Raw genomic sequence first — 12,379 nt, forward strand, 5'->3', positions numbered from 1 at the left:
ATGCCATACAGAATATAAGGCCTCTGAGGGCAGGGACCAAGTCTTTTTCCTCATAGAATGTATTTTTACTTAGCATACTGTCCATGTATCTATAATTTTGTCTGGTTGTCTTACTTCTCTAGAATATAAATTTCATGACTATTTTTCTTTAACTGTAGTATTTCCAGTTCCTAAAAGAGTTCCTGGTACTACACACTGGGTGTTGAATCAATCAGATGACAGTCAGTGAACAAGAGCTGTTTTCACCTTTGTGCTTTTACTCAAATTGCTTCTTTCTTCGGAATGTGCTTACCGCTCTCTCTCTTGGTTTAGCTAATACCTCCTCATCCTTTAAGACTCAGATCAGGTAATTAACCTCTAGGAAGTTTTATTTGACGACTCCAGTGGTTAATATAGCACATGTGTTTTAGACAGAGCCAGGATTTGAACAAACTAGCTTTATGATCTAGAACTCACCTCTACAATCTCAACTTTTTTTCCATCTCTCAAATGAAAGTGATAATATTCATAATTCGTAGAGGCGAACATTAAAATAAATAATACATGTGAAGTACCCGGCACAATATCTGGCACCCAATAAGACCTCAATAAAAAGATGCTATTACTTTAGGCTAGGTTGAGGGTTCATTTTCTATATTCATATAACATGCCTTCTATATATCTAATGATGTACTAACATCCTGGGTTATAATGATCATTATATGTTTGACCATCCCCGCCCAGGACAGTGACTTCTTTAAGGCCAGAGATCAGATCTCAAAAATCTTAATGTCTCTAATATACCCTAGTATAGTGCCTGGCACACAGTAGTTGCTCAATAAGCTTAAAAAAAAAATGATATAAAGAAGAAAAGTAAAGTCTAGAGTTGCATGCTATCTGATATGGTAGTGAAATGTTTAAATTTAAATCAAATCAAATCAAATCAAAAATTCGGTTTTGTAATTGTACTAGTCATACTCAGAGAATTCAGTAGTCATGTGGCCAGTGGCTACTGTACTGAACAATATATAGAACATTTCTATCATCATGGAGTGTTCAACTGGACAGTGTTGGTCTTGAGACTATGAAAACAAATAACTTAGTGGCATCTATTATTTAATTTAATATAAATACCAATTGAAAAAGCTACTCAGTTTAAGGCACTGTGCTAGGTTATGGTGGTATAAACACATAGGCTCTCAAGAGAAGCTGCCTAATTAAAAACTATAAATAAGTAGTATTGCATCATAAGCACTATTATTTCACTTATCGGGTTCACAGAGAAAAAAAAATAAAATTACAAGCACCAAGAATTTTACTAGAAAAGTTGTTACAATTAGTGCCTAGATCCTCTACAGTTAAGATTCTGCACATGCAGAACACAGAATATTTCACCACCTCAGGTCTCACAGGATCTTCAATCCCCACAACAGCAATGCATGTAAGGCCGGTGACAATATCATTTTCATTATCCCACTCTGGTTCTGGTTCTCCTGCTGGGAAATCTCTGAATGCAAGACATATGGTTCTCAAGCCTTCTGATGCCATCGGTTCAATCACAGTTTTTACAATATCATCACGGTCCCTTGGTCTGAACACTTTTGCCTCACCATTAGCACTCAAGATTTTGAAACACCTAAAAGGAAATGTTGAATCCAAACATCAATAATTAACAAAAATAAATGGTTAATACCATTTAAATGAACTGGAAGGGCTAGAAATCATGGGATCTGATATCTGGAATTTAGAGAACTATATATGTTGTATTTTCACAGACTTAAATCATATTTACTTTTCATTTTCCTCTTTACAAAAGACAGTTCTAATTTTATGGTTCTCATTTGATAGTTTTCCATTTTATCAGTTACTCTAGATATTCTCTAAACCTTTGTTTTAGAAATGCACAGCTTTTACGTTTTCACAGAGAACCCATAGAGTCAGAGGAGAATAAACTATACACACCTATCCATTCTGGTACAGAGTTAAGACATTAATTTTAATCAATACAAAATTCACAAATATTTTCTTCTTTTAAAGTAAAAAGCCAAGTTCAATCAACCCCTTACCTGAGACGTTGTTTCATCACCTATACTGTTTTAACCATGGAAGAAAAAAAAATAACTTATTGTTAAAATAAGCATTCTATTAGAATGAGAGAGATAATGCCAAAATAGTTTTACTGTCAGTGACATTAACCACAACCTTTTAATTATGTGGTATACGAAAATTACATTGTAGACTTCTCTAAAGTTTATTTTTCATTTAACCTATGTTCCTCTCCCTTGGTGATGCCACCTCCTCCTGCTTCTAGGCAGGTGACTGCCAAGTCCACATTTTCTGTTTTTACTGTTTTCCAAAGCTTTCCATCACTGCTGAAGAGTTCCACTCAAAAGTTATACCGGTACCTTAAATTTACCGTGTGTAAGACTAAAAGCTGTCCTCTCACTGCCCATCTAATGAACATTATCCCAATAATTTCGATGTACGGTAGTAAGTCCATTTAATATCATTGATAGGTTCTGCAACTTTAAGTGAAACAACGTATAATGAAATCAATTTTACCATGGGCTAACTGATATAAACAGGAGTTAAGTTCCCATGGCATCTCATCAACATTATAACGACTTTGAATGAAATGTTATTCAAAGACCTGCTATAAATCTAAAATCTCACCTTACTTTCTCAATAAATCTAAAATCTCACCCAAATACTTACTTTCTCATCATCCATATAATATTAGCTCCTAAGTCCTATATATTTGTCTTCTCAACAGTCTTCTGAATGGTGCCTCTCCTTTCTCTTCCTCCCTCTGCTACTGCCTTTTTCTGGCTCTCACGTCGAGCTAAAGCCTTTTAACTAATATCTGTCTCCAGTCCATCCTTTTTCCTCCAACCCACCTTATTCCCTGATGCAAGAATTATCTTCAGACCCAGCTTTGATCATTCCATTACTTGATAAAAACATACTTCCGTCATGTTCTCTGGCTTACTAAATTTTAAAGGCTCAGCCTATATATACACACACACACACACACACACATATACTTACTATATATCAGATTCCATTCTATGTATTTTACAGGCATTATTTTATTTCACTGTGACAGAATTGGTGATTATCACTTTCTTTTTCAGTGGAGAAAATGGGAAGCTAAGAGAAGCTCCCTAAAATCCCAAAGTTAGTTAGTTGCAAAAGAAGAGTCAAAGCCTGAATGGTTCTTGATTTAAAGTATCTCCCCTGTAAGCCATGGATGCAAAATTTCTAACCCTTTACACTGAAATCAAATAACCAAGCTTACAAAGCTCTATGTGGCCTATGTGACACAAAAGCCCATGTCTTGTTAGCTGAAATATACTACTAGTGATTCTCCAACTATGGCCTGCATATCCTACCTTCTTTTCTCTGATGTGACTTCTTTCCACCTTGATGAACTTACTTCATACCAAAACCTATCTTAAATGCCGCAATCTTATATCCTAAAACTTTACCCATTTCTCATATGTTGCCTTTTCATTAATTTTATAGTTATCTCTTAAGCCTATTAGACCATAATCTGTCAAGTATTCATTTAGATAACATTTCATTATAGTCCATATAAAAGCAACTTAAAAGTAGAAATATTTTAAATGTTTCGATTTCAAATGAGTTCTATATTTCCAAAATTGCTCTTAAATTTCTTTTTTAAAGTCTTCTGCTTCTCTAATTAAAGAAACCAAAATAATTTCAACACCTGTAATAGCATATTAACATTAGGGAAATTATAGATAAACATGTAGTGCCAAAATTGAAGCTACTGGTAAAATAAAGTAAATGCTTAAAAAAATTGAAGCTATTGGCCTGTACAAGGACAATAAAAAAGATTACCATTCAAAATGATGGGAGATATTTAAATATAACATTGCAGCAGCATAAATATGATAAAACTTCACTCTGATATAGAAGGAAAATTCTCAAGATCTAGTTTTAATGCTTTGCTATCTTAAAAACTAACCTATAATTCATTCATCACATTTTTGAGTCTACTGTCTACAATGCAGCGTTGAAGATACAAACTTCAGTTTTTCTTCACAAGAGGCTTATTTTTCATGATCCTACACAACAATGAAATCAACATGGCTAAAAACAAATATCAAGGTTTACTTAATTAAATCTACCAGATTGAATGTAATGTGCTCATTTTCCCTATAGCAAAATACTAAGAAATGAAAGAAACTGATGTATGAAGATGGCAGAATACCACGGGCAAATATCTAGATACCATTAAAATATACTAAAAAGCTTTAAGTAAAATATACATCAAATGCCTGATGCTTACAAAAAAAGAAAATAGCAACAATAACAATATAGTGAGTATTTCATAAAGCAATTAATAGTTAGCAATTTAGCTAAGCATTTTACTCTTACTTTTTCAGAATTATTTCAGATGCACCCTTGCTGAATATTCGATAGCTTCCATCTGAATTTTTCAGGACAGTACTCATGGACTTCCTAACAGAATTGAAGGTGTAGACTTTGTACAGTGCTTCTTCCGGTATTTCATTTCTAACATCCTGATAATCCCGTTTTAAGTCCAAAAGAAATCCCAACAAGGCACATTCAGTTTTATTACCAACATGACGAGGTAATCCACCCTCTTTCTCTGGTGGCTAGAAGAGAAAAAGGTTTAGAACCCAGTATCTTGTTTTTCAATGACCGTTTAATTCATAGTGTAAAACAGAATGCGACATTCTAAAACAAAATTATATAGGAAACTTCTACTAACATCGGCATTTCAGAGGGACACTGAAAGGTGAGGTAGAAAGGCACTCTGGAATGAGAATGACGTGGATTCCAATTTCAGCCCTGCCAGTTACTAGCTCTGTACTTTCGGTAAGTTACCTAACTGCTGTAACTTGCCTTCAGCATCTGAAAAATGGGAGCACTTATGACCCAAGAATAAAATAAGACATGTAAAGTTTAAAATTGGTTCCTGACACATAGTGGGACGTAATAAATTTTAATCTCTTTCCTTTTCTCTTCCTGTTCCACTGAACATTTATATTAAATAATTCAAAGTTAAATCTACTTTACAAATTGTTATGACTTAAAAGTATATGCATTAAAATAAAGCACTGTTGCCTTAAATATATGGAAAAGTTTTTTTCATAGTATTTTCACAAGTATCACCTCATATCATCACAACAGGATTAAGGGCAGATGAGACAATCTTTATTTAACAGTTGAAGAAAGTAAAGCTCAGACTTTCAGCTAATAAAAGGCAAAGCTAGATCTAGAACCAAGATCGCATAACATTCCAGTCCAATAATCCAACACATGCATATTTTCAGTAAACAACCTGCAATATTAATTTTGTTCATGCATCCATAAATCACTAGAACACATAGCAAGTGAAACAATTTCATGCTTCATGTTATAACTAAGTGTTTTAAAACTTGCAAAGTTGAAAATATTTTATTCTAAGGTAGTATGTGTCTGGAATTATTTGATTGGGTTAACTCTAGAAAGTCTAAGGATCTCATCTTATAGGTAGGATCTACTGGAAAGCCAGAAGAATATACAGTAAGCATATATAAAACAGTATTTTAAGTTGAAATCTGGCTTCAAAATTTTTCTAGAAGAGTGAGTTGACTTTCTACAAAAATCATTTTTTTTTTGTCTACAAAAGTAAGATAGCCTGGTCTTTCACAAAATGAGCTCAATAAAAATTTAAAATTAAGAACTGGTTCTGGTTATAAGGCTTGCGAGTTTCTAAGTAGAGGAAATTTAAAAAATGGGAGGAGAAAAATATAAACAGAATGTATACTTTGAGCAACAGATCTTAATCTTAACACATTTTGTCAAAGAAACATATGCATTATATGAATATATGCCTTTTAAAAACAACACAATTCAGTTCTTCAATTTATGTACAGTAATGGTAGGTCTAAAAAGTTACATATAGTCTAATCATTACAAATTAAAAAAAAAATAATTTTCATAAATAAATTATTAAAGAAATCCTTACCAGTATTTTTGATGTATATGCACAATTCACAGAAATTCCTGTTACAAGATAGGACAAGATATTTGGTGGAATAGCTTCTGGTTCAGGGATCTTTTTATAATGCTTTTCATTTATGTAAGCTTGAACAACTGTCATTCTGTTCATTGTCAACGTTCCTGTTTTATCTGAACAAATGGCTGTAGCATTTCCCATGGTTTCACAAGCATCCAGATGCCTTACTAAGTTATTATCTTTCATCATTTTCTATAGTGACGAAAAAAATCTAGTTAATCTACATATAAAACCAGTCACTTCATTACATTAAAATTATATAAACTGCTTTAAAATCAGAACTAAAACTCCCTGCTGTATACAGATACACAGTATAAAGAAACAATATAGGAAGAATTTTAGTATATTTGACCTATTCAAATAAGCTAAAGAGAGTACTAGTTTTCTGTGATTTCAATAACTTTACCACTAAATAACATAATCTAGTAAATGAATACAGATACCTGCACTCATATGCATTATCACATTGATTCTATGCCTTCAAAAGCTTCTGCAAAGTGTTCTCACATTACAAGAGCAATGACAATCTGTACTCTAAGTATAGAGGTACTTAATAGCAGTGTAAGAGTGTAGCACCTTTAAAAATTAAGTCTCCTTATAAAGTGGAAAACAAAAAATTCTTGTATCAATTACCAAGAAAAAAGTAGCTTGTATCAACTAAAATATATAGAGCTTGTGGGCCTGATTTGCTTTTCTTTTCTTTTTTTTTTTTGACTTTGATAGGCTGAGTTAACATATCAAAACCAGGATGTGTCCAGGTCCTTCTTATCTTTTCCATATACTAGTACACTTGGGTATTTTCATCATTTGAATCACCTCTTACTCTTATTTACAAGAAAAAAAAAAAGTTTCTAAAAAATCAAGAGTTTCACAGTAGCCCCCAAAGGCATTTAAGTTAAAATGCTTGGTAATTAATTCCCAAAGCATACGTAGAATGAATTAAGATCCACACAGAGTTAGTTTACAAACTGTGTTCTTTGACTACTAATATGCAAGATACTGCATATTAAAAAACCGGTTCCTTGAAGAAATAAATGTAGGGAAGAAAGATGTATACTTCCCAAATTACTTGTGATTTGAATTACTATTAAAGATGAAAAGAATAAAGTTCTGCAGTAAAAAAAAATGTGTTCAATTTTGCAAAGCACTAATAGGATCTCAGTGTTAATAACAGTAGCTGGTAACATTCGGGTTAAACATTTAATAAACACTTAAAGAACAGTAGTTAAAATGCTCTCACTTTCTATTAAAGGAAAATAAATCGATCCTGCCTATCTTTCTGATCAACTGAAGAATTAATATCATTCATGACTATTCGAAGTGAACTAATGGCAACATTGGTAAAATGACTGCTCAATGTGTCTAAAATATGTGTATCTCAATTATCTATAATTATCTTAAAACATCAAAAAAGGACAAATAGATAATTATATTGTATTTCATCAACATTTTGATACATTCACCAACCATTTTTGAAACAAAAGATGTAAAATGCCTGAAAAAAATAAACAGTAATCAAAAAATATCATGACAGGTCTGTTGTAAAATACTTGGGAATACTGGAGAAAAGAGTGCTAGAGCAGAAACTATGAATAATTACTTTATACCACTCAATGTCAGCTACGTTACTTAAGGAGAACTGCTAATTAACATTAGAAAATTGACAAGAGCAACATTCTTCCATTAAGTATAATTTTACTTGCGAAGCCATTTTGAAAGAAAGATCAAAACAGTCCAAATTAAGCCTTTTTTAATCAAATTCATCTTTTCCACACAAGATATAAAATCAATAAAAATAAATTAATAATCTTCAACCGATTATCACTTTAGATAAATAGAAGTTAGCAAAGTCATCGAAGTTCATTTTTAAGTATTCTACTTGAAAAACAAGATGGAATGAGCTACTGTAAATAGTGGTCATATGTGACTAGGATATTTGAAAACAGCAAGAAGACTGGTGAGGCTGAACCAGTGAGAGAAAGAGGTAGGAGATTAGCACCAAGAAGTAAGCAAGGGCCAGACTGGGCAAGGCCCTGCAGGCCTTGACAAGGAACTGAGATTTTACTCTTAGTGTCATGAAAAGCTACTGGTGTTTTACACAAGGACTAGACTACAGAGTAACAGGGGCAGAAGAGTGGAAACAAGGAGGACTGAGAAGGTTGGACTTGAGTGAACCCTCTCATTGTTCTTATACCACAGGTAAATAGCAATCTTATTTTAATCTTACAGATGGGAAAAAGGAGGGGACATAACTTGACAACGTAACTATCATACGATGAAAATTAAGCCAGAAGTTTGCCTAGCAGAGCTGTGCTAATAAGTTTTGCACCAAGGCTGTTCTCCAAGGAATATATAGGTCTCTATGTACAGGGCTCTTCAACTGGGGTGGGGGAGGGAATCAATGACAGCATTTCTAAAGAAAACAGTGTAAATTTATGGAATTCTCTTTACTTTCGGAATCAGAAACAAGAGTAATCAGACATGCATTTTCTACAACAGCTGAGGCATCCGCCTAACCATTTCCACTTACCTTGACTGAATAAGCCAGAGAAATAGTGACTGCAAGTGGAAGACCTTCCGGCACAGCTACCACTAAAACTGTAACTCCAATAATGAAGAACTTCACAAAATATTGTATGTAAATAGGTGTGCACTCAGCAAGCCATGGCCTCTTCTGAACCCAGAATGTATCAATTACAAAATATAATACTAGAATGATAACTGTGATGGCAGACATCAACAAACCTTTTAATATATAAAAAGAAAAATGTAATTATTTAAATATTCTAGATACTACCCATTGTCAGTTATATACTCGCCACTAGAAAAATTATAACTGGTTTGGTACTATTTATTTTAATTTCTCTAAGAAACTGTTAACTTCCTTTTTTGCACCTAAACTCATCACCTGACACTGTCATGTTTAATTTCTACTTCCAAGTATAGCCCTATCCCCAGGAAAACTGGGGAGAAAGCATTTATGATTCTTTCCTAGACTTAAATGTATCTCTAGTCTTCTACTAAAGCTGAGACAAAATAGGTAATGACAAGGAAATACCAAATGCTTAGCATAAGCTGGTGCTTTACATGCTGGCAACTTGCCTGTGGCTGAAAGAAAATCCAATAAGAATATGATCAATGGGAAGAAGTGAAATTAAATATTCAACTGTGTTTTTTATTTTAAAAAAACATAAATTATCTGAATTACTCCTTAATTTTTTTACTCTATCACTACTGCTCCATTAACTTAGAAAACCAAGGGTTAACCATGCATTACAAAACATCTGTGGGTAATTTAGCCCCTTAAAAATGAGTATTAAAAAATAAAGCAAGTCCATATACCTAGGTCCAATAATCCAATCCAATGCCTACTAAATACTGTTACTATCTTAAATCCGCCCTTTTCCTCAACACTATAGTCAGTATTACCATGTGGCTACATATTACAAAAAAGCAAGTATTTGCTATTAGATAATAAGCTTCTTGAGGACAGAAGCAAAAACTTAACTTTTTCCAATATATACCTAGGAAGTTATAGAATGATGCAATGTAAGTGATTTTAATAATATATGCTGATTTAGGCATAAGTGTTCTTTCACAAAGATGGTACTGCTAGAGGGCATGCTCTCTTTTTATTTAAGAGCTTTCCTTTCATTGTAAGAGTGGTTCTCTCAACAGGTAATGGCAACAATTTGGTAATTTCAGCCTCTAACATCAGTATGGTTCTAACTAATCTATTTTACTAAACTATACCTTGAGAAAACACATACCTAAATTCTTCATAAAAAGGATGAACAAAATGTGTGGTGAAATTTCTTTTTATTAAAATGCAGTTGGTAATCTGTATGGAATAACCTCACAACTAGCCCTCTCTGTATTTCTCCCAGAAATTCAGAAATGAGAGCATGGGTTTGTGAACTGGGCAGACATGGCCACTAACCCAACTGCTTATCAGCTAGTTGACAGAGGAAGCTTCCCTCTATGCAAAGTGGGAACGACAACTTTTAAGCTGCAATAATATGAGCATCTGCAATAACTCAAAAGGCATGGTACATCATGGATAAAAGTGAAAATATTTTTAACTCCCTTTCCGCTCAAAAAGCAACAATTTCTAGTCTTAAATGTGTTTGTCAGAAGACAATTTTTAAGCAGAAATTAGAGTATTTCAGAATGAAACACCTCATTTTCCTTTATATATCATACCCGCTTTGCCAATCTGAACAGCCAGCTTTGTAAGTTTCCCTTGTAAAACGGATTTTTCCTTTTTTGGCAAATTTGCTTTCTTTTTGTCTTTTTCATCACCATCTCCACCTTCTTCACTCTTCAAAGGCTGCATTTCCATGGCTGCACCATCTTGGGCTTTTGCTACATTTAAGAGTAAATATAACTTCACTACATTTTAAAGGCACTCATAACTACTGACATTTTGAAGCAATTTTTGATAAAAATCAGTTTCTTTTAGAACTAGAAAAGGTCTAAACATTCAGCTTTATACGTGCACCTGTGTATTTCTATCCAGGGAAAATAAGACAATAGTGACACTTGGTTGTGAAACTTTGTATCAGATTTGAGAATGCTGTGCTACATAATAAAGATGAGGCATAGGAAGAAATACAAGGTCCCTAAACCAAGAACTAATACCATATCATTTCTCTCCTCCTGTGCTGTGTTAGGTAATAAGACATTCCAAACACCATAAATCTCTTCCGTATAATTTATGATCATAATATAGAATATTATGTACAACCTTATGTATAGAGAAATGTATGTATGTACAAATAGATGCAAAAAACATTTATGTTATATATGGTTTCTCATGCCTTTCAGCTAGCAATTATATAATAACCAATGTTAAAATACCTAAAACGTTTAAGTTGAAAGTTACTTGCATCTGGATTTTTCTACACTTACTACCACAAATCACAATTAACACTATATTATTATTACACAAACTTATTAACACTATTAACAAATCACAATTAACACTATATTATTATTACACAAACTTATTAACACTATAAGGCAGCATGACTAAGGCAATGACAAGAAAAGAGGTTAACCTAAGTTAATATTCATTGTTGATTTTCCTTGCTACATGTATCTTACACTTTTGGATGATGACAGTATATACTAGATATACTTTGGGATAAAATGAAAAGGAGTTAACTGTACTTTCTTCGTCCTGAATTTACCTTTGTTGCGATTCTCAATAGCTCCATCTTGTTTCTTATCTGTAGGAACAAAATGGGAATTAAAGCTTTCCCAAAGAAATGAATATATCCATACTAAATTATGTAAAGGTAGTTCAGTTCACATTGCTATAACAGCATTATGACACAATGGTTATGTGTGCTCGTGTGTACAGATTAGAAATCATCACTCCCTCCGTCTTAATCAGAGTGGAATAGTACAAAATAATTTTGGTCTCTATAATTGTTTGGTTTCTCCATAAGACTTTACTCTTTTTTCACTGTAATAAACCCAAATATAGTACAAGAGGTTTTCAAACTAAATACAAATATAATCCTAAGAAAGTGGAAAAGGGCAGGGGTAGGTAAGGAGGGAGGAATATCACAGAAACACAATAGGTAGGAGAGCTTTGAAGGGAATGAGAACAAAAATAGTATATATAAAAGATAGGGGAAGCAAGTAAGTAAAACTAGAATATGAATGTGCAGAATTAGCCAGTAAGACTACCAGCTGAGATGATTCCAATAATTGGCTTAAATTCAGAGAAAAGAGAAAGATGAGAATGTCTGAATCAATAAATCATTAAGGAAGGAATGGATCTATTAGGAATAGGCAGGATAATATTAGAAATGACAAAGAGGAAGCAGATCCATTCAGCCTTTTTTCCCTCCAACTTCTCTATCAGGGAGGGTTATCTTCAAATTGGAAAACATGGAACAAATACGGTTAAGCAAGAACAGAGGCTCAAGATCAGTGAGGAGATGAGAAGAGACTACCTAGCTACTTTCAATGAGCTCAAGTTTGGAGAGAGACCAGACAGCCACATTCCAGGCAACCAGGGGAAATGAGACAGATCACCCTACCCTGGACTGCTTTTGACTGAGAGGAGGGCTGGAAGTTCACAGACGGAAAAATGATCTCCCGTTCTACAAAAAAACAAAACAAAAAAAACAAAGAAACAAAAATGGTAGACAATCAGTTAGATGTTAATTCCTGAGAATATGTTGACTGGATTAGTAAAAACAGGGGTATGAAGTATTAAGAAATAGGGTGCTTACTGGAAGAGTGTGGGGTCAGTAAGAATAAACACATGACACAAACTTCCCTTTAACAGGGTCCATCCGCTCACTATATACTCCTATAAATTAGGATGTG

The 12,379-nt window shown here is 33.4% G+C and overlaps 1 protein-coding gene across 2 annotated transcripts in view; it reads right to left on the minus strand.

Moving 5' to 3' along the window:
* The window catches only part of ATP2B1 (ATPase plasma membrane Ca2+ transporting 1), a 111,818-nt gene that overhangs the window by 31,583 nt on the left and 67,856 nt on the right, over nucleotides 1–12,379 (minus strand). Inside the window, exons 7-13 of one of the 2 annotated variants that reach the window (XM_015598507.2) lie at nucleotides 12,088–12,150; nucleotides 11,227–11,265; nucleotides 10,238–10,399; nucleotides 8,565–8,779; nucleotides 5,984–6,226; nucleotides 4,384–4,625; nucleotides 1,378–1,615 (exon numbers count right to left, since the gene is read on the minus strand). In XM_015598507.2, the coding sequence (XP_015453993.1) occupies nucleotides 1,378–1,615; nucleotides 4,384–4,625; nucleotides 5,984–6,226; nucleotides 8,565–8,779; nucleotides 10,238–10,399; nucleotides 11,227–11,265; nucleotides 12,088–12,150 (1,202 nt within the window). The remainder of the gene's footprint in view (nucleotides 1–1,377; nucleotides 1,616–4,383; nucleotides 4,626–5,983; nucleotides 6,227–8,564; nucleotides 8,780–10,237; nucleotides 10,400–11,226; nucleotides 11,266–12,087; nucleotides 12,151–12,379) is intronic. The other variant, XM_006923818.3, reaches the window with a different exon arrangement.

This window comes from Pteropus alecto, unplaced genomic scaffold, assembly GCF_000325575.1.
Source record: "Pteropus alecto unplaced genomic scaffold, ASM32557v1 scaffold76, whole genome shotgun sequence".
Taxonomy (NCBI): Eukaryota; Metazoa; Chordata; class Mammalia; order Chiroptera; family Pteropodidae; genus Pteropus; species Pteropus alecto.